This window comes from Carettochelys insculpta, chromosome 3 (assembly GCF_033958435.1).
Source record: "Carettochelys insculpta isolate YL-2023 chromosome 3, ASM3395843v1, whole genome shotgun sequence".
NCBI lineage: Eukaryota > Metazoa > Chordata > Testudines > Carettochelyidae > Carettochelys > Carettochelys insculpta.
In genome coordinates this window covers 107862117-107887520 of record NC_134139.1, presented here as the reverse complement: position 1 = coordinate 107887520, position 25404 = coordinate 107862117, and the positions used below count along the sequence as shown (strand labels likewise).

Below are 25404 nucleotides of genomic sequence, written 5' to 3'. Positions count from 1 at the left end.
CGGGCAGCGCGCGCCGCCTTATCTCACCCTCGCGGGCACCTGCCTGGGGCGGCCCCGCCCCCCGCTGGGGCGGCGGTGCCAAGCGGGCCGCGGGGGGAGGGAAGCGCTGCCCCCGAACGCGCCTGCGAGGCGGCAGAGCGGTGTCAGCTGCTCCTGCTGCCGCCGCCCGGGCCGCGAGGAGGGAGGCGGGGCCGGCCGGCCCCAGCTGCTCGCTCGCCCTATGAATAGCGGCGGCCGGAGGCAACACGGCTGGGGAGAGCTGCCCGCGGGGACGATGGAGAGGGACGGGCACGCCAAGGGGAGCCTGGGCCAGGGCGGGGAGCGGCAGGCGGCGGCCGTGCCTATGATCCCAGCCATGGAGCTGGCCCAGGAGCCGGGAGCAGCGCCCCGGGCCGGCGGCAGCCGGGATTCCAACACCTATAAAGTGCTCTCCCTGGTAAGAGGCGAGCGAGGGCAGCAGGTGCTGGGGGCTCAGGGCCAGGCGCCTCCAGGGCCGGGCCCAGCTGCCCTACAGCAGGGCCACGAGTAGCCCGAGCTAAGCCCTGGGTGCCCGGCTTCCCGGGGCTCCCCGACCGCCCTGGCCTTAAGCGGCAGCGGCCCTGCACGTGCTGGGCCGGGGAGTGCGGCGGTGGTGCCCGGGAGCGATGGGGGAGAAGAGGCGTCACGCGGCAGTGTGAGGGAGTAGCAATTGCACGGCGCGTTAAATGTCCAACATGTGCTTGGCACGTGCGCGGCACCCGGGGAGACGGGCCAAGGGACGTGACCTGGGGGTACCTCTGTGAGGCTGTCGCTTTAAAACGCAGCTGTCCCGCAGCACCTTGCCGACTAACGTCGTTATTGGGTGATGGGCTTTCGTGGGGAAGACCCATCTGAGGCGTCTGGCTCGTGTGAAGGGCTGTGCCCTGTGTTCCCTCGGGGCATTCAAACCAGCCTTCTGGCCCACGTTGAGAGCCCTGTATTTGGAGAGCAGGAGGGGGAGTCCTGAACTGGAGTTCTCCTCCTCTGGCTTCAGAGAGCCAGAGGCACTTCTCTAGCGGTGCGGGAGATCGACCCGCTGTTGGCAATCCTTATCTGACTGCGGAGATCATCCTGTTCTGTAAAAGGTGTAAGCTGTCCTGTGTGAGTCATGGAACAATTTTCAGCCTTACCCACTCCTCAAGAACCCTCTGAAGGGTGGTGCTGACTCTACCATCCTGCTTCAGTTAGCAATTCCGAGAGCGTCTGAAAGTATTTTATCTCTTCTTTCTATAATACCCTATCTGAAAGAGTTTAGAGGGGGATTTTTTTGTCCCCATATAATATTCTTTGTGCATTTAATATCATTCATCTTGCTGCTTCCCTTCTTCAAAAACTGTTGGTTTTTCCCTGCTGTGGGTATTTAGCACTGCAAAGAGGGGGAGGAAATAGCCAAAAATATGATTGGAAAATTTTCAGTGGACAAGAAGAATAGGTGAAGTTTAAAGAAACTGCTTTACTTTAAATTTATTTAAGATTATGGTTGTTAAAAGTTAATGGTATTCCTTGAAACCATTTTCAGCCCTGTTTTAGGGAGATGCATTGCTGACTGTGGTTCTTACTAATGGGTCAATTTCCTAGTATAAAAACAACAAGAAGTCTTGCGTTGCCTGATAGACTAACAGATATTTTGGAGCATAAGCTTCCATGGGCAAAGACCCGCTTTCATCAGAAAGCTTATCTTCCAAAATATCTGTTAGTCTATAAGGTGACACAGGACTTTTTGTTGTTTTTGAAGATACAGACTAACATGGCTACCTCTCTGATACTTGTTTCCTAGTATAGCTGCACCTGCTGTGCTCTTGCTTTTGTCATGAGTGCAATGCAGATAGTAATAACTTTCATATCTCACAGGGTTAAAATGATTAGTGTATAAAAAGAGATTTGGTGTCTTGGGCGGAAGGCACTTTAGAAATACAAATTACTGGTTTTGCTTGTATGGCCTAAAGCAGTAATTTTTAAATATGTTAATGCCTGTGGCTTTGCAATATCTTCTCAGGTTTGAACTTGCAATCTGTTTGATAATTAGTACCAACATACACTGCTTACATTTCTAAATGAACTGTGCATCACTTCCCAATTGCTTTTAAACATCTGTAATTATACATTGATCATATGCACACCTGTCTGATGTGAGAACTGTGCATAATGTGCACATAACTGTGTATAACTGTGTTTTGGAGGATAGTGTCATAACTCGAAAAGGTCTGAGGTAAGTAGGATGAAGCTTAATAAGGACAAATGTAAAGTTCCGTATTTATGAAGGAACAATCAGTGTTGCATATACAGAATAGGAAGTCACTGTCTAGAATGGAGTACTACAGAGAAGGGTCTCAGGGTCATAGTGGACCACAAACTGAATATGGGTCAACAATGTGAACCTATTGCAAAATCAGATTCTGGGATGCACTAACAGGAGTGTTGTGAGCAGGACATGAGAAGTAATTCTTTTGCTCTGCTCTGACTAGACCTCAGAGTTTTGTGTCTAGTTCTGAACACCCCATTTGAAGAAAGATGTGGAGAAATTCGAGGGGTCCAGAGACGTACAACAAAAATGATTAAAGGTCTAAAAATCATGACCTATGAGGGAAGACTGAAAGATCTGGGTTTGTTTGGACTGGAAAAGAGAAGACTGAGAGGGGACAGGACAGCAGTTTTCAAGCACCTGAAAGGGTGTTACGAAGAGGAGGGAGAAAAATTGTTAGGCCAAGAAGCAATGGGCTTAAATTGCGGCAAGGGAGGTTTAGGTTGTACATTAGGAAGAAGTTTCCTAACTGTCAGGATCATTAACCATTGGGATAAATTGCCAGAGGAGGTTCTGGATTCTCCATTATTGGAGATATTGGTAACAGGTTAGATAAATATCTATCAGGGATGATCTAAATGGTGCTTGGTCCTCCTGTGAGGGCAGGGACTGGACTTGATGGCGTCTTGAGATCCCTACCAGTTGCAGTATCCAATGATTCTGTAATCACTTGTGAGCCATTTTAAGTCGTTTCGTAGCTAGTATAACTATATTACATGCTAAATTCACCCAAATCTGTGGCATTTTTTTCGGGTGCAGAACTTACTGGCAAGTCCACTAGAGAAAAGCCTTCTGTGTGGTTGTTAGATGGGGGGTGGGAGATGAAGGTGGTTACATCATGTTCTGGGTTTGTTTATGGAAGGGCAGCATATCCCCCAAATTGTTTGGTGCTTGTTGGAAAGGGCTGATGGTGAAAACCTGCTCACTTTTTAAAGGCTCCTGACTTGAGGCAGATTCTAGCTCTTCCGCATCTCACGCCCTCCACCCCCAGTAAGTTGAGAGGTTCACTTTTTAAATGATCACACACAATTTACAAAACTTTCCAAAAAAATAAGGGGTGATGTTGGACTGAGGAAAAATAAGAGTATTTGTAGCTCAAGGGTCCTGCAGTTAGAAAGTTACAGTGGCTGAAAAGTGAGATTAGGAGTGAGTGTCTCACTTGAACATGACTGTAATGGAGAGATTGTGACTCTCCAGTGCTTTTAAGGAGAATATTTCTAGTTGTAAAAAGTTGTGTTCCTATGAGCTGTAGAGAAGCACTTAGCAAAGGCTCTGTACAGTGACTAGGGATATACAATCCCTGTTTAATCAATCAGTTAACCAGTTAAACAATGTTGAACCACTTAATTAAATGGGGGAACTCTCCAACCCTCCTGGGGTGGAGTGTCCCCACTGCCCACCATGGACACGCTGGCATGGTCCTCCTCCTTCTCAATGGCTGGGGGTTGTTCAGGACAGGTTGGATCTCCCCAGGCCATAGTGTACTGCAGACTTACTGTGGATGAGGGTTGGTCTGGCCATGCTGGAGTGCTCCTGCCCACAGTGCCAAGGGGCAGGGCCTGCCATGGGCAAGGGGATGGTAGAATCTCTTGAGCCAAGATTGCTGGCTGACTGTTCATTTCGGTGGTTTTAAGTTTGAAATAAGCAGAGACTAGTAAATCCAGGTTGTACTGTATTGTATACAGTTCTGCTTTCTGTATTTTTAGTGCTGCACGCTTAATATCAAGTTTCCCCCTCCTGCTTCCAACAAGTGTTAAGGGAAAAAGAAAACCCTCTTCCTTCATGTGCTTTCTTGAGCCTGGTGGAAGAGTCTGGCTCCTCGGTGAGACTAGTGTAACGATTTGAAAAATGCTGATTCTTACGTTAGTTGAACATTCAGTTTTCTTAGTACATTGCTGACTAACATCTGGGGTAAGAAGTGCCTGTTGCACAATTTTTTGAATTTGTATCTTGTGAGCTGGGCATTGTGTACATACCATGCTTCTGCCTGCTTACAATTAGTATCAGTTGTGTCATGACCTTGATTATATTCTTTGACAAATCTTGCTAGTTGGAACTGATTCTCATTTAATACAATATTGTAATTAAATCTTTCAAAAATAACTTCTGTGGGAAAAGGCAGGTGGGGGCAGAACAGGGGTGGGCCAATGGCCTCTGCCAGAATCCTTGCACTGGTCGCCTCTAGTCTTCAGTTCTTGGAATAATCAAGCTAAAAAAATCCAGAAACATAGCCAACATCGCTGCACTATTATGAACAGTTTGTTTCTTTCTGTCAATTTCCAACATGTTTAAATACACTAGCAAGTGCTGGTATCTGTCTTTATCATGTACTAGAAAATTTACATGGACTTGGGACCTTAACTTGACTGATGTTTTGTTTTTTTTTTAGAAAATAAAATGAAAATATATGTGGTTAATTTAAGTAACTGCTGTGAGGTGGGGATGAGGGATTCAATATGCAAACTGTCCTGGGGAGAGGGGGAAGTTATAATGGGACTAGCTCAGCTTGCTCTCACTGTAGCAGCTTGAGACCAGATGAAAAGCAACTTTCCATGGCCACTGCAGCAGGCACAGCCAGGGGAGGGATGCAGGTCCTTGACTGGAGCAGGACTGAGTTCATCTGACCCCTGCACTCCCCAGCCACAGTGAGGAATGCAGCAAATTGTGCACTTTACCCTAGCTCCCTGATGAATGCTGCTGCCTGTTTCCCTTCCTGTATGAATTGGGGAAGGGAGAGGGAAAGAGCAGCAGCCACCTCCCCTAAAGTGCACCTGGGGGTGGGAGGCTAGAGATGAGGCAGAGAGGGGAGTGACCCCCTGCCAGCCCCTTTCATCTGTCTGGCAATTGTCTCTTCTGTATTGTTTTTTGAGAAGCAGTCCTACTCCAGGCATATCCCATTTTCCTGGCACAACCAAACTCTTGCCTTGCTTTAAGTTATGATAAAGGGAAGCTGTGTACCATATTTGGTGGTCCTAGATCTTACCATTTAGGATGAGTTCTTGAACAAACAGACAAATGGACAGATAGACAAACTCTCTCAAATATATGTAGTTTGAACCTCTCTAGTCTGGCACCCTCAGGACCCTACCAGTGCTGACCATAGAACTTGCTGGACCATGGGAGTTCAATATGGTCTAGTAGCATTACCAAAACTTCCGTTGGTTACCTGGGCTCTTAGAAGACATTTAGGGGTAAATTGTAGCTGAATAACAGCACAGAACACTGGGAGCCAGGACTGACGGCTGTAAACAAACTTTATGGTACCACAGGAAACTTGGCCACACCCATGATAAGTGGAGGTTTGGCTAACTAAAATCATGCCACATTACGGATGTTGCTGAATGAGAGTGCAAGACTAGAGACGTTCAACCTGTAGTTCTGTGGGGGAGCAACATGAACCTTGCCTCTCCAGTGGGGGGAAGATCACACAGAAACAAAGTCCAAACTCATGGGTTTTCCAGTCCTGCACCTAAAACTGACCCATGTAATCTTGGCGCTTACTTAGGTTTGGAATTAGAAAAAAAACATGGTTGTGAGGAATCATGTCTTTGAGCCAAAAGACCTTTGAAGTCATTTGGAATAGATCCACTGATTTTAGTGGGCTTTGCATTATGACCATGTTGTGTAACTGTCAATTCTGCTGAAGTGGGTCTGATTAGAAGATTCAACGAAAGCAATCTAGAGGCAGTGTGGAACAAGATCTGCCAATGGCCTTCTGTGTGATCCAAGCAAAGGGAAAGCCTGTGCCAGGAGTCTTAAGGTGCTTGGCTTGTTGAGGGGAGATAAGATTGACATCTATAAATATATCAGAGGGATAAATACTAGTGAGTGAGAGTAGTTATTGAAGTTAAATTCCACTATGGACAGAAGAACAAATGGCCATCAACAAATTTAGTCTCAAAATTAGATGAAGTTTTCTAATCAAAAAGAGAGGTTCTGGAACAGCCTTCCAAGGGGTGCAGTGTGGTAACAAAAAGCCTAACTGGCTCCACAAATGAGCTTGATAAGGTTTTAGAGTTGATGGTATGATGACTACCTACAATGGCATGTGATCCGTCAGCAACTGCCAGTAGAAGGGAAAAAAAATCCCCAGCTGCTGGATTTGGGACACTACATGGGGAGAGCTTGAAGTTACCACAGAGAGTTCTTTCCCAGGTGTTTGGTGAGTGGGTCTTGTCTCCGTGTTCATAGTCCAGCTGATTGCCATGTTTGGATTTAGGAAGAAATTTTCTCTCAAATCAGAACATCTGAGATCCTGTGGTTTTGTCGCCTTCCTCTACAGTGCAAGGCCTGGGTCATAAACTGGTGTCAGTGGTGAATTCTCTGCAACTTAAAGATTTTTAAACCATGATTGGAGGACTTCATTAACTCAGCCAGGTGCGAGGGGTCTAGTGTAGCAGTGGGTGAGGTTTGGTGGCCTAAAATTTACAGGATGTCTGACTAGATGGTCACAATCTCTTCTGGCTTTAAATTCTCTGAGTGAGTCTGTGAATCTTCACTTTCCCTCTGAGGAGCAGAAACAGATTCTGTCCTTTGTTTGTTCCTTTTTTAATTTTAAGTTTGCTGGGACAAGTACATTCATATTCTGTATTTGTACAGCACTAATCACAATGGGGCTTTGCTTTCTGGTGGGGCTTTTAGGTGCTATTTCAATACAATAAATAATAATAGTTATGTGTTTGGTCTCTACAAAAGGATGCCCCGATAAGTAATAAGTAGGCAAAACAGAATGTCAGAGTAGCTAATGCGGGGGTACGAAGTGGCATTTCAAATTGCTGTTTCCAACTACTCATTAAATCTCAGTGATATGCTGAATTGTGAATTACTGTGTTCTTATTGAAGGAGTCTCCATTTTAAAAATATTGCTGATCTTCCTGAAGTATTCTTTTGTTTTTTCATGTGAGTTGAATAGCAAGATGTGGGGGAAAAGGACATGTAGTAATTTTTTTCTTTGTTTTTGTTTTTGCAACATGACAACTTTATTGCCTCAACAATAATTTCATGTTTGCGTTTTAATGATGTTCATTTTTACTGGAAAAAAAAAAAAGGTACTAGTTTGAAATGGAATGGATCCTCTGATTCCTTTTTTTGTTATATCCCTCAACATGTCCACATACAATATTACCCTTTAGGAGTTTTAAGAACATGGTCACTTTTTTTTGTTTTTCTAGTAATCTCATTTTCCAAAGGTGGCTTTGAATGTAACACAACCTACAAAATGTGTTGTAGCTTCTCTGTCTAAATTTACAGAAATCGTGTGTGTGTACAATTCTGTACTTTGGGATGGAAGATATGTGAGTTGGATGTTGGAGGCACAAAGTTAAAAAACAAGTAATCGTTCTCCTTTGGAGTAGAGAAAGTCTCGGAAAGCTAATTGTTTCTCTAAGTTATGACTGCTTTTCAGCTTTGTATTTATTTTTCAGTGTTTACTTGCTCAAACGAAATAGCTTTCCCATATATCTGATGGTAGAGGGCAAATGCTGATATGAAGCTGAAACATTGGTTGAAGGAATATTGATAGGAGCTGACACTTTATGTTCAGTACGTTGACTGGTTCCATTTCCTGGTCTACCACAGCCTTCATGTATGACTTTGGGCAAGTTAGTCACCTTAGGGTATGCCTACATTGTGAAATTAGGTTGAATGTATTGAGATGAATATTGAGCACCCAGTTTATAAACTTGAAGGTGAATGTCCTCACTAAGCATATTCAGTCAACGGAATGCATTCCCGCAACCATATCAACCTTCAACTCAGACAGTGGTGCATTGTGAGTAGCTGTCCTACAGTTCCTGCTGCCCATTTGAATTCTGGGTTAGGTTCCCAATGCCTGATGGGACAGAAACCTTGTAATGGATGGTTGAGTACATCTTGTCAGCCTCACATGATGCATTTACCTGCTCCCTTCCTCCCTGCTTGAAAACAATGGCTAAGAATCATTTTGTGCCTTTTTCACTGCCCTTTTCTGCTGGTTATTTATGCAGATGCCCTAGCACGGTATGCATGGACTCTGCTCTAATGCACGCTTCTGTGCCAAGCATTGCTAACATCTTGCACATTATCCTCTGGGTTGTCCACAATCTTGCTAGGAGCTGCCTGCGCAGGGAAGAATGTGAGGAGGACATGCATACAGACATGCAGGAACCCACTGAGTGGAGCAGTTGGTATATACTGGTGGCATTTGGGCATGTAGGGAGAGTGGAAGCCCAATTCTGGTCCCAGAAATTAATCACAGACTGGTGAGACAGCATAGTTATTCAGCTATGGGACAAGGACCAATGTCTACAAAACCTTTCACAGGTGTAAGGCCGCTTCAGGCAGGGGAAAACAGTTTGCAGAGTTCCATGGAAGTACTGCAATACCAAAATGAGACCCACTGTTGATGGTTAATAAATGAGTGGCATTTGCCCAGTGGAAGCTTGCAATAACTGACAGGTAGGAGTCTCGCAGGAATCAATTCAGAGTGAGCAAAACTACTGGGATCACAGCAGCCCCCACTGTAGCCAGAGCAGTTAACTCCCTTCTGCTAGGAAGGACAGCGATTCTGGGAAACGTGCAGGATATAGCAGGTGGCTTTTCCATGAGGGGGTCCCTAGCTGTGGTTAGGTGATAGATGGAATGCACATTCCTATCTTGGCACCATACCACCTTGCCAAAGAGCTCATGAATCATGAATGGGTAATTCTCAATGATATTGTAAGCACTGGTGGATCACAAGGGCCATTTCACTGACATGAACATGAGGAGGTTGGGAAAGGTACAGGATGTGTGCATCTTCAGGAACTCCGGTCTCTTCAGAGAGCTGAAAGGTGAAACTTTCTTCTCAGATTGGAAAATTACTACTGGTGACATTGAAATGCCAATAGTTATCCTTGGAGACCCAGCCTACCCCCTGCTCCCATGGTTCACAAAGCCATACACAGGCAACCTGGACAGCAATAAGGAGCAGTTCAATTACAGGATAAGGATTTGCAGAATGAACGACGAACGAAAAGTCAAGACCCTGGTATTCGGCATAATGGACGGCTCGAATAGGAGAGGCAGACCACACACAGAATGGTACAGAACTACAGAAACTAAGCCACGCCGCACTGGACAGGGAAGGATGGAAAGGAATAGCGAGAGAGGCATCAGACACCAATGGGTGCTGAGCCCACAGTTATTGATGATGGTGAAGTGTAGAATGGTGTTAGAAAGTGCCTTTAGGTGTTTATAGGGATGCTAGTGTAGCTTCTTGACTAGGTTAGGCCTCAGAGAAAACAATATTACCATTGTTGTTTCTTCTTGCTGTGTGCTGCATAATACTGTATCTGAAAATAAAGGAGGAAAAGTTTTTGGCAGCCACTTATGAGCAACTGGAGCAATAAGAAGAGCATATCAAAGTGCACTGCACATGAGAGAGGATTTGAAAACCATTTTCGTGAATGACCAGACACTGATGGGACAGTTGTGTGTTATATATGTATTGCTCTATAAACTGCAGTTATAATGGTGAATAAAGAGCCTATTGTTCTGAAATCATGCTTTTTTTATGTAGGTTACACAGTGAATGCAAAACTGTCTGAATAGAAATAGAAACATGGCAGTAACAAAGGTCTGATAAAACCGTGCTTTTCTCCACACGCAATGTCACAGGGCAAGTTACACTCGCTTTATGTAGTAACCAGAGGCATGGGAATTACGACCTTCTGCTCCATGAGCCATGCCTCAGAGCTGAATGAAAGGCTTCCCAGACACTCCTCCTCTTTCTTTCTCCCTCCCCCACATTACAGGAGATCTGGAAGAGGAGGATATGAACTGCATGAGGATATCGGGGTGGCTTATCAGTGAGTGCAGCAGTGCTCTGTGCTCAAGTTGCTTTTCCTACATCTCTACGAGGTGCCTCCTCAGGTCTGTTAATGCTCATGAGGGAGCAAACATCTTGTCCTGTCTTCTGCTCATGTTTCCTACATCCTTTCCTGTCTTCCTGTAACCTGTGCATGACATCTAACAACATGTGCCTCCATGCATTGAGCGGGTGGATTGCATGAGCTGTTTAAACAAGTCATCGCATACTTATTTGCCTTCTAATCTGAAAGCCTAACTGCTGGAGTAGAGGCAGGTACCACTGACAGGCCTTCAGCAGCACTGCTTATCCTTTCCCTCCCCCAGCCCCCAAAACAAAGGCAAAACAAAAAAAGCAGGGTACACTTTACAGATGATACATTGTTGAAACAGAAAGTTAACTCTTCTATAGCTAGTTAAGCACTTCATAGCGGAAAACACGTTAGATATAAGGCCGAATTTTGCATTTTAAATTGAGTGCTGGCTACTGGTAATGTACAGCGCATAGCAGATCTCTGGGCAGCAGAACTCAGTTTGCAGGCAGACCTGGTAAGCAATATGTTTGGAAGGGTCTTTTTACTTCCATTTTGAGAACATGTGGGAGAGGTGCTTGCAAACTTCATCCCTTGTTTCCCACATCAGTCTGGAAGGGGTGGAGGGCTGCTCCCCTTGATGTGGACAGGCAGCATGGGATCACCTCCCTCTTGCATAGCATGGCTGTTCTCTGGGATGATCCCATCCAAGCAATTGCAAACAGGTCTGCAAACCTGGAGTCGTAATTTTGATGAGGGATCAGCAAACCAAGGCAGACTGCCTCAGTGCTGTCAATTACAAAACTTCCCCCATTTCACCCAGGTCACTGTGCATGATATCAGTTTTCTCCAAATCAGAGTGCAGAATAGGGAGTGGATGGTGCACGAATGTGGACAGAGACCTGGACTTTACGCTGCTCTACTTTGTGTTGTAATGATGCCAGATCACTTGCTGCTGGCTTGCCATGGTAAGGTATTCTACCAGGGAGGACAGAATAAAGCAGCCTTTCCCAGAAACCTGAGTAGAATTGCAGAGTACCTCACTGAGAGCTTTGTAGAGATGTGTAGGGAGGATTCCCACTCCACTTCCAGGCAAGTAAACTTTTTCAGGGAGCACCCTCTGTGTAGCTGGACTGTCCGTCAGTGTTTCTCCATTGTTCAGGTCAGATCAAACAGTAAAGCCAATTGCATTTAACCACTGTTGTGCAATGGCAAAAGTGCACTCACGAGAGGTGCCCTCCCCTCAACAGGGTCTGACAACAATAGGCCTTGGGAGGGGATTTGTTCCAGAGTTAGGAAGAACTCCTGGCTATCCATGAGATTGGATCCTTTACTTAACGGGTTGCACATTCTCTTCCCTCCTCCTCCTCTGCCTGATTCACAATGTCTTCTTTGTTGGTGCTCAAGGCTGCCTGAAGTGTTGCTTGGGTGGTATCCATGGACAACTTTGGGATACTCGTTGGAGCTCCCCCTCGAATCCCATGCAGATGCTCTGAGGAGTGGCATGTCTGTGGCTCTGACCTGGAGTGGCAGTTTGCCTCCTTTTGTGTCTCATATGTTTGTCTGAGCTCCTTTGCTTTCGTGCTGCACTGTAGCCTTTTCCCACCATGCCCTGTGCAATTTTTTTTTTTTTTTTTTTTGGCAAGGATATTAGTGTTTCTTCTGCTGGTTCGGAATTCTGCCTACACAGATTCTTCTCCCCACACAGCAATCGGATCCAGCATCTCCTGCATGCTCAGTGAGGGAGCTTGATTGCGACCCTGGGCATTGGTGGTTTGGTATACTGTTGAGCTCGCTCTTTTGACCAAAGAGGAAATGAAATTTAAGAGTTCACAGAGCTTTCCCTGTGTGCTGGAAGTGTAGCAAAGTCAGGCCTGCCTATGGGAGAAAGTAGAGGAACATGGCAAATGAGGCAGTTGTGCCAAGGTCCTTTTGAAATGCCACTGAGCGCTGTGCTGCCGCTCTGTGCATGGCTCTGAGTGAGATCTGGGAGGGTCCCAGGGGTAACTGCCCTAAGCCCTGCCACTTCCAAAGCACAGAGCTGGGCTGCCTGCTTGCCTCGCTCTGGGGCCCATGGCGGCTGTTGGTGGCACTGAACAGAGTTGAAAGCATTGTTCAGAGCAGTCTCATTGGAGCACTGTGGGACACCTCCTAGATGCCAAAAATGTCTAGTGGGACTGCACTGTGTCTGCACTAGCATCAGTTCCATTCTGGAAAGTTAAATTTAGTGCTACTCTTCTCATCATGGTGGAGATAAGTCAATTTCTGAAAGTCCTTAAGGTCATTGGAAGGGACTTGGTGGTGTAGACACATTCATTATAACGTCATAGTGTAGGCCAGGCATTAGTCTGGGTATGCCCACTGCGATAAAAGTCCCCTACCACAATAATGCCTGGCCTAGGTCAACTTACCCAGACTCTGGGGGGCTTTGAAATGACAGGATAGACATTCAGGCTTGGGCTGGAGCCTGTGTCCTGACACCCTATGACACCAACCCTGAACATCTACACTGCTGTTTTTGGCCCTGCAGCTGGAACCCTGTGAGCCTGAGTCAGCTAACGTTTTTTTGGTCTCAGGGTAGACCAGTGTTCCGTGTCAACTGAGTGCTTGGGTGGCTACCCAGGAGAGACTCAGGCGCTGATCAGCAGAGTTCCTACAGCCACCCACAGTGGGCAGCTTATGTTTCTATTGGTGGTGTGCATCTGCATGTGCCTTAGTTCACATAACAAAGTTTATTCTGTATGTGTATGGAAAATATTAAAGGGAACAATGGTGTAGACTTATACTCTGCCTCAGATCCTTATCTGTAAAATGGGGGCAACAGACGTTTTCTGTCTCGGGTATTTTGAGCCTCTCACATACTACAGTAATGGGGTCCATACAAATATCTTGGTTTGCTATATCTCCACAGGGGAGGGGATTGCAGTTTCTACACTGCTGCAATTTTTCTAACATGGACATGGTCTGAAGAGAGAGAAATCTAGTTCATGCAAGGTTTGCTTCTGGTTTACTGCCAAGTCAAATTCTTCCATGGAGGGACTCCTTGGCATCAGTGGAAACACACCAGGGGTGAATTGTTCCTATTCATTTTGCAATGGAAGAGGGATATCAGCTGAATGACAGTATAGTTGTTGGAGCAAGGTCAAAATTCTTCCAGGTTTTTCAAACCTCCTTGCTGTTGACTTGGCAGTAGAAATTAATGTGTATGTTCTAAATAAACAATATGGATGACATCCTGACCTCAATGAGAAGTTTATCGTTAACTTTGATGGGGCTAGGATTTTTCCCCGTATCTTTAAAGAAGCTTCCCTAACTGTATGTCATGAAGTAAGTTATCAGATCAGTTCCAATATGTATTTAACATTTTGAGTATGTAGAACGCTATGTAAGCATTATAGTTACAAATAGGTTGGGTGAACTTTATAAAGTAGTATTTGTGTATATTAGTTCAAACAAAGAACGTGAAATTTAGTGGGATTTCCAAACCCTTTTATTCACTCTGTGTACATTCAAATGAGTTACCAGACAAAAATTCACAAATACTAATGTAAATACATATTTACGTACTTTGATGGTGGAAACTCACATAGCAATCTTGGACACTGTTGGATTGAAATAATCTATTTAGGAAGCAGAAGCAATAACTTTAGATAATCAGTCATGCAGCATGAAAAGCTAACTCACTATGGGTTCATCTACATTAGGAGCTAACTCTGAAGTTAGGCACTACTTTGAAGTGACCAGCAGACAGTGTACACACACTTACCCCAACTTTGAAGTCATTACGACATACCCTGGACTTCCCAGGAAGTTTAACTTTGAAGTAGGGTGTGTGTAGAAACTCAACTTCGAAGTTGTACTTTGAAGTTATTTTTGTAGTGTAGACACAGCCTATATGTAGCAAATTCTTGAAATAATAGTGACAGTTAATAGCTTCTGAATAATTCAGGGACAGAATTGAGTTCTCATATGCTATTTGCTTAGAGTGGTAGACATGCTAATCTGTAGCTTCACAAATAACAAGCAGTCCTATGGCAATATAAGGACTAACAAATGTATTAGGCCATGATCTTTGTAGGTAAAGCCTACTCCCTTATCTCCATTCAGCAGAGGAAGAGGGTTTTATCCCTGAAAGCTCATGATCTAATAAATCTCTAAGGTGGGGGGAGGGATAGCTCAGTAGTTTGAGCATTGGCCTTTTAAACCCAGGCTTGTGAGTTCAGCCCTCGAGGCGGCTGTTTAAGGGTCTGGGGCAAATAGGTTTTGAAAAAAAAATGGTGCTTGGTCCTGCCAAGAGTTTAGGGGACTGGACTCAATGACCTCTCCAGGTCCCTTCCAGTTCTATGAGATGTTTCTATCCACAGGACTGCTGGTCCTTTGGCCCTTTGTTAGATGGCAGTGATCAAACTGGTTTTTGTTTTTGTTTGTTTTTTTCCCACATTAAGATTCCTATTATTCTTGCTGTCAGTGGAGCTGCACTGATATTAGAAAAGTTATGAAATGTTAGGGAAAAAATGGTAAAGTGAAGAAGACTGCCCTACTACAGAGCACTGTTGTACCATTTGAGTCATTGCCCTAACCATACAAACTCTTTGAAAGAGACAAAACTGGTGAGGTAATATCTTTTCTTGGATCAACTTCTGTTGGTGGAAAGTATAAGCTATTGAGCTATACAGAGCTCTAATTCAGGTCTGGGGAAGGAAGCTGAGCATCTGAGCTAAAAGCAAGTTGGAAGAGATTGTTAGGCAGAAGGGGAAACGCAAACTGGAGGTGAAAAGAAGTGACCAATTGGGGGTTAGAAAAGACAACCCTATGTGTAAAAGGTTTGAAGTGAGCATTTAAGGGTGACAGGCAGTGTGATGTGTTGTAATGAGCCATGAAACCACTGTTTACATTCTTTGAGTAATGCTGTGTCTATACTGCCACTTACGTCAGCAAAACTTATGTCACTCAGGATGTGACATAACACCCACCTGAGTGGGTGTCACTCAGGATGTGAAAAAACACCCACCTGAGTCCGATACGTTTTGCTGGCATGTGTGGTAGTATGCACGGCACTATGTTAGCAAGACAGCTTCTCGTACCAGCATAACACTGTGTGTAGGGGCTGTTTAATTATGCTGATGGGACAGCCTTCTCCCACCTGTAAAGAGTAGTTACAGTGGCACAACTGCCTTATTTCAGCTGTGCCACTGTGAGATCTCTAGCATATACATAGCCCTAATCAAAGAAATAATGGGCAGGGGAAATGAGGGGGGTGGACAATGGTGTGAGGTAATTTATTTTTATTTATTTATTTTTTTTTTTATTGGCCCAACAAATTCCACAGACCTTTGTTTCAGGTCTTCAGGTGTACGCATTTCATCATGTAATCATAAAAAAGAGAAAAAAGCACAATAGCACTCACATTCATAGAGTTGCTAACTATCTCTTTTTACAAGGCATATAGTTTCATCTCTGTGCAACAAGATCAGGAGTTGCTGAGTGCTGGAAAAAAAAAGCAGCAAGTAACAACTGTGAGTATATGTGACTGCTTATTTATTGGGAGGTGGTGGGGGAGCAGTGCTAAGAAAAGTCTGTTTTTGAAGTGCAGGTTGAACCTTTCTAGTTTGGCATATTATTGTCTGGAAACATCCATAATCTGGCATGATTTTAGTTATCCAGACAACCACTTATCATGGATGTGGCCAAGTTTCCCTCAATTCCATTAAAACAAAAAAGCAGTCCAGTAGCACTTTAAAGCGTAACAAAATAATTGATTAGGTGGTGAGCTTTCATGGGATAGACTCACTTCTTCAGACCATAGCCATACCAGAACAGACTAAATATTTAAGGCACAGAGAACCAAAAAAGTAATGAAGGTTGACAAGTCAAAGTTGATAAATCAGACAAATCTCTGATCTGTCAACCTTCATTACTTTTTTGGTTCTCTGTGCCTTAAATATTTGTCTTTTCTGGTATGACTTTGGTCTGAAGAAGTGGGTCTGACCCACGAAAGCTCACCACCTAATAAATTATTTTGTTAGGCTTTAAAGTGCTACTTGACTGCTTTTTTTTGTTTTGATAGTATACAGACTAACATGGCTTTCTCTGTGTTACTAGCAATTTCATAAAGTTTGTTTACAGACATCTGTCTTGTCTTAGAGTTCTGTGCTGTTAATTTAGTTGTAATTTACCTCTAAATGGCTGTGTCTACACTAGCCCCAAACTTCGAAATGGCCACACAAATGGCCGTTTCGAAGTTTACTAATGAAGTGCTGAAATGCATATTCAGTGCTTCATTAGCATGCGGGCGGTCGCGGCGCTTCGAAATTGACGCAGCTGGCTGCCGTGCGGTTCGTCCCGATGGGGCTCCTTTTCGAAAGGACCCCGCCTACTTCGAAGTCCCCTTATTCCCATGAGCAGATGGGAATAAGGGGACTTCGAAGTAGGCGGGGTCCTTTCGAAAAGGAGCCCCGTCGGGACAAGCCGCGCGGCGGCGAGCCTCGTCCATTTCGAAGCGCCGCGGCCGCCCACATGCTAATGAAGCGCTGAATATGCATTTCAGCGCTTCATTAGTAAACTTCGAAACGGCCATTTGTGTGGCCATTTCGTAGTTTGGGGCTAGTGTAGACGTACCCAATGTCTTCTAAGAGCCCAATAAACAATGGAAGTGTTGGTAATGCTGATAGACAATATTGACCTCCTGTGGCCCAGCCCATTCTCTGGTTCAGCACCAGTCCTGAGGGTGTTGGACTAGAGAGGTTCAACCTGTGCAATATTGGCAAGCCTACTTACACACAAGACTGTTTCTAGAATATTTTATTTATGTGTGTATAATATAAAGGATCTCAAAATCTTTTAATTGTATATAAACATGGAAAGGCTTTCCTTAGTTTGAATATGCAGGCCAGATCTTAGCCCCTGGTCTGGCTGTTTCATCGTTCCAGGTGTTCCCCACCCCAGGAGTCTATCTTTGACCTTAGTTGATGTAGACCAGCCACAGTGTCTCCTATGCTGTGTCTTTGGGGCTGGGGGCAAGGCCAAAGGCATATGCTGATGCCCTGCTGCCAGAATACACCCTGGGGATTGTGTGCAGCTATGTGTACTCCAAATCAGAACAACTTCCAGGCTTATGCTGGCGAGTGGTTTTAGGACCAGTAGGTTGTAAAGATAGCTTAAAGCCACATTTCCCCTTACTTCCCTCTCCATTCAGGCATAGAATGCCTGCCTGAGTGGCTGGACTAGAGAGTTAGAATCAGCAGCACGTGCTGCTGTGTATTATGTTATTACTATGGAAAAAAGGTGGTGTGCAATGCTTTTTGTTTGTTCTTTGGTTATGATTCACTGTTATTGGAGTTAAGGTTAGCCTTTGAACAGCATATGAATTTTTTTCTGGTACATAAGTCGCTTTTCAGCCCTGTTTTCATTGAAGTTTCACCAGAATGTTCCTCGTGACTAAACAGCACCACTTGCTGCTTTTTCCTTTTTACAATTAGACAGGAAATAAATCTTTTTTCCTTTTCTCAATTTCCACAAGAAGTGGATGTGGGAGAAGAACGGCTGTAATGTACTGCAGGACGTCACTAGCTGTATGGCCAGCACTTTAAATATTGACTTAAGTATTTATTTAACTCTTCTTATTAGCAGTTTGTTTCTTTTCTGCTGAAATCAGTTTGTCACTTCTCCGACTGACAAAGCAGTCTCTGATGTATCTGTGATTAAGTATTTAGAGAGCTCTGTGTCTCCCACAGGTAAATACAAAGAACTTTTCATTTGATGGGGCATTTATCACTCCTTGGTGAGGCTGTTTATAATGGCTGACAATGACTTCCGCTAATTTTTAAGGCTTCTTGCCCCTCAAGTGACCGTGAGTAGAAATAGCGTGTAATAACAGTGTTTCAGTGTTTATTTTAGATGCTAATAACAGTCTTGGGAAAGTTCAGTTGAGATGCTAAGACTAGTACTTCTCCATGTTGCTTTGTGATGAGGAACTAACAACTATGCATCTGTTAAAATATCCCTCCCTTTTCAGTTCAAAGGTGATTTTGGACACGTAAACTTCTGGTTGTGCCTGAGGTTTTTGCATATGGCTATCAGGTAACCCAGCCACTGAAAATGCGTTCCTTTAGGGTAACCAATATCACCAAAGGCACAGCTCCCTCATGTCAGATTGGAAGAGCTTTCTTGTGGTCAGCCTTTAACATCTGGCCTCTCACCTCACACTCTTTCTGTCCCCAAAGAGATATGTTTTAAGGAGGAGGAGGAGTAGTAGTAGGCATCCTTCGATCCCGAGGGATCAGGGGTTTGCGCCCCAGTTGGACTGATTCGAGCAGCGTCTCCTGTGGCTGTGCAGTCCAATGTGGGAGTGGCAGTCCTTTCCGCACTGTGATCAGCAGTAGACAGATGTCGCTCTCGTATCACGGGCACGGATCTTCCTGAGGGCTCTCCTGTCTTCCACTTCCTTCACCAAGGTAGTTTCATACATAACAAGAGCTTCCTTCACTCCCTGTTTCCAGGCATGCCTATCTGAGGCGAGCGAATGCCAGGTGTTCACACTGATAGAGAGAGCGCTGAGGTCACACTTGCACATGTCCTTGTAGCGCAATTTAGGTCGCCCTTTCAGCCTCTTTCCAGACACCAGTTCGCCGAAGAGGAGGTCCTTCAGTATTCAGCCATCCGTCATGCGTGAGACGTGGCCCAGCCAGCGCATACGCCTCTTTTTGAGAAGGGTGAACATGGAGGTGGTGCCTGCCCTCTCAAGTACCGCGCTATTGGGGACCTTGTCCTGCCATGAGATACCAAGTATGCGCCTAAGGCAGCGCATGTGGAATGTGTTGAGCCGCTGCTCTTGTTTTGAGCGCAAAGTCCATGTTTCACTGGCGTACAGCAATGTGCTACTGTTATAAGTAGACAGTTAATATGCACCAACAGTATGAATTTGTCTGAAGATACTTCAAAAACACACAGGATCCTGAATTAAATATTACATTTACATTGGTCTGATACATTAACATAAAGCAAGCATGGGCAACAAGCAGCCCATGGTCTGAACATAGTTCTCCAGGGGCTAACCTTGGAGAACTACATCTGGCCTGTGGGCTGTTTGTTGCCCATCCCTGGTCTAAAGACTGTGTCCAGTGAACTACTCCTTTCTAGCACATTTACAAGACTGCCTCTCCCTACACATCTCTGTGGCACATGTGTCTTTTCACTTAACTTCAATATACTTGGTTGGCATGATGCAGATGTTGCCAAAGCAGAATACAGCACAATCAGGTATCTTCCTGAATGACATATAGAAGTATTGAGCCATCATTCAGTTTTCTTTCGCAAGTTATCATGAAGATAGGCTTTGTCTTGTGTTAAGTGGATGACTCCTCAGCTTCAATAAGATCATAAAAAGCAGCCCATCTTCTATGGCAGGTTGCAGAACAGGTTTTCCTCTTTGACATGACTATCTGACCTTGCTTCTTGTTCATGCATTCAGTTGTGCTATCTCTGTTTACATTTTACTGACAAATAAAAGAAACAGTACCATTCCCAAGGACTCTCTAATCTGACGTTCCAGCTGGCATCTGCTGCACAGAGGCTGTGTCTACACTACTGCCCTACTTCAAAGGGAGGATGGTAAGTAGGGTGTCAGGAGATTATTAATGAAGTGCTGCTGTGTATATGCAGCACTTCATTATGGTAATTCTCTTCCCTGTGGCAACTTTGAAGTGCTGGCGCGTGTGTAGCTGCGGCTAACCCACTGGTACTTTGAAGTGCCTGGGCAAGTTTGAAGTCCCTTTTACTCCTCACAATTTTGAGGAGTAAAGGGACTTTGAAGTTGCCCAGATGCTTCGAAGTACTGGCAGGTTACCTGCAGCTACACGTGAGCCAGCACTTCAAAGTTGCCTCAGGGGAGAACTACCATAATGAAGTGCTGCATATGCACCGCAGCACTTCATTAATAATCTCCTGACACCCTACTTACCATCCTCCCTTCGAAGTAGGGAGGTAGTGTAGACAAGCCTAAATAGCACAAAGCAGTGGAAAAACTAGTCAATCTTCCCTTGTTAGGATTTCACGTGTGTTGGGGAAATTCTCCTACGCCAGCTCTACACCACACAGAGAAAGTGTGAGATTCTCAGGTCTAGCCCATCTGTAGGGATGGCATGACATTTAGGGAAAGTAATCGCTGGAGGACAAGAGCTAAAACAAATGAGCCTGCTTTGTTAGGTATTCAGGTGTGTCTTGATTGGCATTTAAAAATTATTTAAGAAGGCTTGGGGCTGAACTGGGGAGAGGCTGAATTTTGCTGGGAACAAAAATACTAAAAAGGAGGAAAGACCATGCAATAGAGAGTGAGAGAGAGGCCCAGGAAGAAAGGGCAACAGAGGTAGAGTGGAGAGTTGGAAGGGGAGGAACGGAGACATTTGGTTCAAAATGATGATTAGTAGAAATCTCTAAAATCATAGTAAATAAAGAGCTAGCAGTGCCCAAGAAGGGGCTGAAGAGAAAAGTGAAGAGAGAGGAAGAAAGATGAACAGGTAGCGGCAGAACAGGTTAAAAGTTAGATCCTGAAAGAACTAGGAAGCGAAGGAAGGAAGTGCGGCAGGAGGCAAGCAATGGTGAAGAACTTAGTAGATCATCCAGTAAGTAGAACATTGTCAGGAATCGGAATTTGCAGCTGAACCTGAGAGTAGCCAGTTGACCCAAATCAAACCATGATCAGCCAGACTCCCTCAGAAGTACCACCAGCTCTGCTCTTTATCCCAGCAGCAGCCCAGGCCAGTGACTATTCAACATTTACACCTGTATCCATGATGACTTCTGTGCCTTGTTCCTAGCAATACTCCTACCCAGCCTTGGTCTACTCCAGCCCTGCTTGTTTTCGAACTCTGTGTCTAACACTCAGCTCTGACTCCTGGTTCTTGACTCCAGCTTTCATTATTAGGCACGACCACACACAGCTTGGCTCATGATTGTGGTGCTCTGAGTCTAAGCTCTCAGCAATTCCAGGGTGTCACATCTGCAGTTTGAATATTATCCCTATCTTAGTCCCCATTTTTGCTTCTTTGGAGTCAATGGTGAAGCTCCCATTGACTTCAGTTTGGCAGGATCAGGTCGTTAGTGAGTGATACGTGTGAACCTGCTACCTAATCACAGTGTCACTGTGCCACCTGTCACACTCAAAATAAGGATCTTTTGAAATGTCTTGAGGATGACAGCTTTGGCAGCTGTCCATCCATCTGTTGACAACACCCATCATTGTTTATAGGCTAAAGCTTTTCCTGTGTCCTCCCACATAAAGGAAGCAGTGAGGAGACAGAGATTCTTCCTTAGAGGAGGATACTGTTTTATTCCAAAACAAACATATTCAAATGCCTCTTTTAAAAAACAGCTTATTTTTTCTGACTGCTTCTTGTTTTGTTTTGAAAACTTTCCTCAAGTACATTTTATCATAGCAGAGCTCTCCGACATTTGGGCTAAATGATAAGTCAAAGGACATTTCTCCTGATGTCAAGTTCTGTTTTTGTCTCTCTATTTTCCTTCTGTTTTTGGACTAGATCAATGTGATGCTCCTCCCCAGTAAAGTCCTTTTTAAAATAAAAAAAAAACAAAACTTTATTTTTGACATGTAGCTCTCACAAAAGGTGCAAATCTGACAGCTCTGTACACTTTATCCACAGACCAGGCACAGGGGAGCAGTAGTGTCCTGGCAATGAGCCTCAACTTTTATCTGAAGGTGACATCTTTATAAATTGAAAAAAAAAGCTGTTCAGTGTCCAGGCTTATCTGGTCCTTGGCCTCTCAGCTCAGATTACCCTAGTGATGGCAGTTTTATGAATGACATGGGACCTTTTCCCCCAGAGATCATGCAATGGGGCCTAGAACTTGGCCATAAGTGGTACACTGAGTAACAGTTGTAAATGGTGTGAAAATAAGGCCCTGATCCAAAGCCCACTGAAGTCTGTGGAAAGGCTCCTAGAGACTTTGCTGGGTGGTGGGTCAGACCCTTAATTCAGCACCACATAATGTACTTAATATTAATTGGCAACAATTTCCTTCTGCTGTGTTGGAGTTAGCTGGCATTTTGTGGGTGAAGTGTCCCTTTACCACACTACTGTGACATCAGGTCTCTTCAGAAAGCCTTGCTTTTTAAGCTGTGGGAAGAAAATGTAATAGTATTAGGATTCTATAATCAACATGATTCCTGTACAGTATCACAGGCCTGAAATTTTTATGACATCGTAACTTAAAAAGAGATAATGAGACTAATTTAAAAAACCCAGTAAATGAATATTGAAGGCATATACACATTTGCAGATTGTCAGTTTGTGAACTGGGCTGTTTTTTTCCATACTGTGTGCTAACTGAGAGTCTCTGGCTCTTAAACAGAAGACTATTTTAGTAGTGGGTTTGTGGTGCTGTGAAGCTACCCAAATGTGGCATGCACAGGGACCCCAGAACATGAATCAGTGCAATTCAACAGTAACTCTGTTATTTGAGTTAGACTTCCTGACCACAGGGACGGATTCATTTTCTCTGCTGACCAGGCTCATACTGGGGATACTGCTTATTAAGATGAGCTATGTTCATGTGTTTTGGAGATTATAAGATGGGGCAGTTAGCTGCCAAAATCACACCAATGATTTGTGAGTGGTGATGTAGTTTTTATGCTTTGTCTAGGTTTTAGCTAAACAGCTGCAGATTGTTGTTTACAAATTGTAATATTACCACTTTAGATCTAGCAGTACTGCATTTGAAATTATTTTCTACAACTTGAATGCCACAATTAAATTGTTTGTTTGTTTCTTTCTTTCTTTTAAATGAATATCTACTTATATTGTCAAGTGCCATCAGCTGGGGGCTGGGTAAACCTTGACACATACTGTACAGCATCAGTGTATTCTTTTTAACTGTTGTTTCTTAATAGATCGGACATCATAAATCCAGAGTGATTCTTTTTTTTAAATAGATATTCTGAATTTTTGTAAAGGGCACTCATGCCTCACCAATCCCCTAGAACTATCTGAGGGGGTCAACAAGCATGTGGACGAGGGAGAGCCAGTGGATATAAAGTATGTGGGGTAGGTCTACACCACAACCTTATTTTGAAATGGTTATTAGCTAGGATGAGCAGGGATGGTGCCCTTAGCCTCTCTTTGCCAGGAGCTTGGAACAGAATGGATCACTTGACGATTATTTGTTCTGTTCATTCCCTCTGGGGCATTTGGCTTTGGCTACAGTCAGAAGACAGAATACTGGGCTAGACAGACTTTGGTCTGACCCAGTATGCCTGTTCCTATGTTCTTATGCAACAAATTCAAGAGGTTGCCTTCTTAGCTGTCTGTGTTACCTGTTTTGTGAAATTGAATATCTATAGCTCAGTATAAAAATGTTTTTCTTTCAGTTAGAGTTCATAGTTTACTTTACATGCTCATGACTCAGTTATTAAAAGATTTGTAAAACATGCAAAGTATAATACATAATGTGTAACCGTTTGATTGCATTTCCTAAAACCAAATAGAAAAGAGACAGAATCATCAGATCAAGTATAATCCTCAAAATTGACATAAATGAGCAAATGTTGAAAGATACTGAACAAGGTGATCCAGAAAAATAGGATGAAACTGGAATATGATTTGTTTCTCAATAGACCTTACAGAAAAGAGATAATGTGGAGAAATTTGAAGTAATGCTCTACTACGGCACAGCTAAATCAGTGCTTAAGATTTAAAACTTAGAAGGCAATGTTATTGGAGATCAAAATGACCATAGCCCCTTTTTGGTTAAAACATGATCAGAATATTGAGAGTGTACAGGGATGAAGAAAAATGTAGTTGGTGGAATTCCCCTTTTAAAAGCCATTGTTAAAATCTGTCCATTTAGTTTTTAAATAATCTGTTCTTAAAGAAATCTGAAATAAAAATTAACTTAATAAAAATAACACTTTTTGAAAAATACAATCATTTAAATAAAGCAGTACATTTTCCTTTTAGTCCCCCACCCACCCAAAAAAATCAGTTGAATTGAGTACCCTAGCAGTGTGGGATAAATGGGCTAGTAATAAATAAATGGAGTATTTTGGGCAGGTCTACACTTGGGGAGAAAGTTAACCTAAAATACTCAACTCTAGCTATGAGAACTGGAGCCAACACACCTTAGGCTGACTTTCTCCTCCATCCTCACAGTGAGAGGTCAATGGGAGGAACTTTCCTGTTGACTTCCCTTACTCCTCATGAGTGGGTGTAGGATTGAGATCGATAGGGATGCCCTTGACATTCAATTTAACACTTCTTTACTAGAAATGCTAAAGTAAACCCTGGAAGATTGACTTCTGCAGTGTTACTCTTTCTGTAAATATAGGTATGCCCTTAGTCTTTGGTAAAGGATATGTGGCTTTTGAGATTTGTAGCCAGTGGGATGGCTTAGCTGTGCACCCCAAAGTGGATGAGCGGGTTGGAAGGAGAAAACCTAAAATGATGGATTTTTATGGGGAAAAAAAAGATACAAAACTGAAAATTAAATCAAAGTTGCTGTGCTGGCAAACCAGCTAACCTGTGTATATCCCCTATATGTAACAACTTAGCAAGAGAGCCTGCAATTGTAATCAGGGCAATTCACTTGGGTGTAGATATCAAATCTTAATTAGGCTTGCAACCTCCAACCCATTTACTTGTATTGATAAAAATCAAAGTGTAGAGGCTACTTGTATTTGACTGTGGTTACCAAAAATAAAATATCTTGTAGGTGCAAAGTCCTTTTCATTGGTTAATTGCCTTTTTATTATATACATGTAAGGCTGTCATCAGCAGGAAGGAATGAACCTGTGATCTTGGAGTCTAAAGCCATGTGCTCTACTGTTTGTCCTAAAAGCCAGCTGCCTCTCAGCTAAGGCTGTAGAGCAGAGACTTCACTCTCCCTTGTCCGTAGTCTCAGTGCCTCTGGATTACATATACAACAGTGATCAGTTAAAGTGAAGATCTGAGATATGGGATGCAGTCAAAACTCGTAATATTACCAGTCGTGTCTTCAACTTGTCTATCCCTGTTATAAAAGACTAACAGGCCCATCCCCTTTGTAAGTCAGTGCAACTAGATTAGCTGCATGTGTACACAGAAGTGGTATGTTAATGTTAAGTGTCAAAGAACGTGTCCATGCTAAACTAGGGAAAGAAGGTGCAGTCACAGGTTGTGTGCAAACACTTAACAGCCTGTTTCAATTGCAAGACAGAAACCTTGGCCTGATTTCTGCATT

General features: G+C 43.8%; 1 protein-coding gene across 1 annotated transcript in view; it reads left to right on the top strand.

Annotated features, from left to right (window-relative positions):
• Window positions 1–244: 244 nt before the first annotated feature.
• ENPP1 (ectonucleotide pyrophosphatase/phosphodiesterase 1) overlaps window positions 245–25404 on the top strand; it is a 104535-nt gene continuing 79375 nt past the window's right edge. The window contains exon 1 of the mRNA XM_074990556.1: window positions 245–436. Coding sequence (XP_074846657.1) covers window positions 275–436 — 162 coding nt within the window. The 5' untranslated portion in view covers window positions 245–274. The remainder of the gene's footprint in view (window positions 437–25404) is intronic.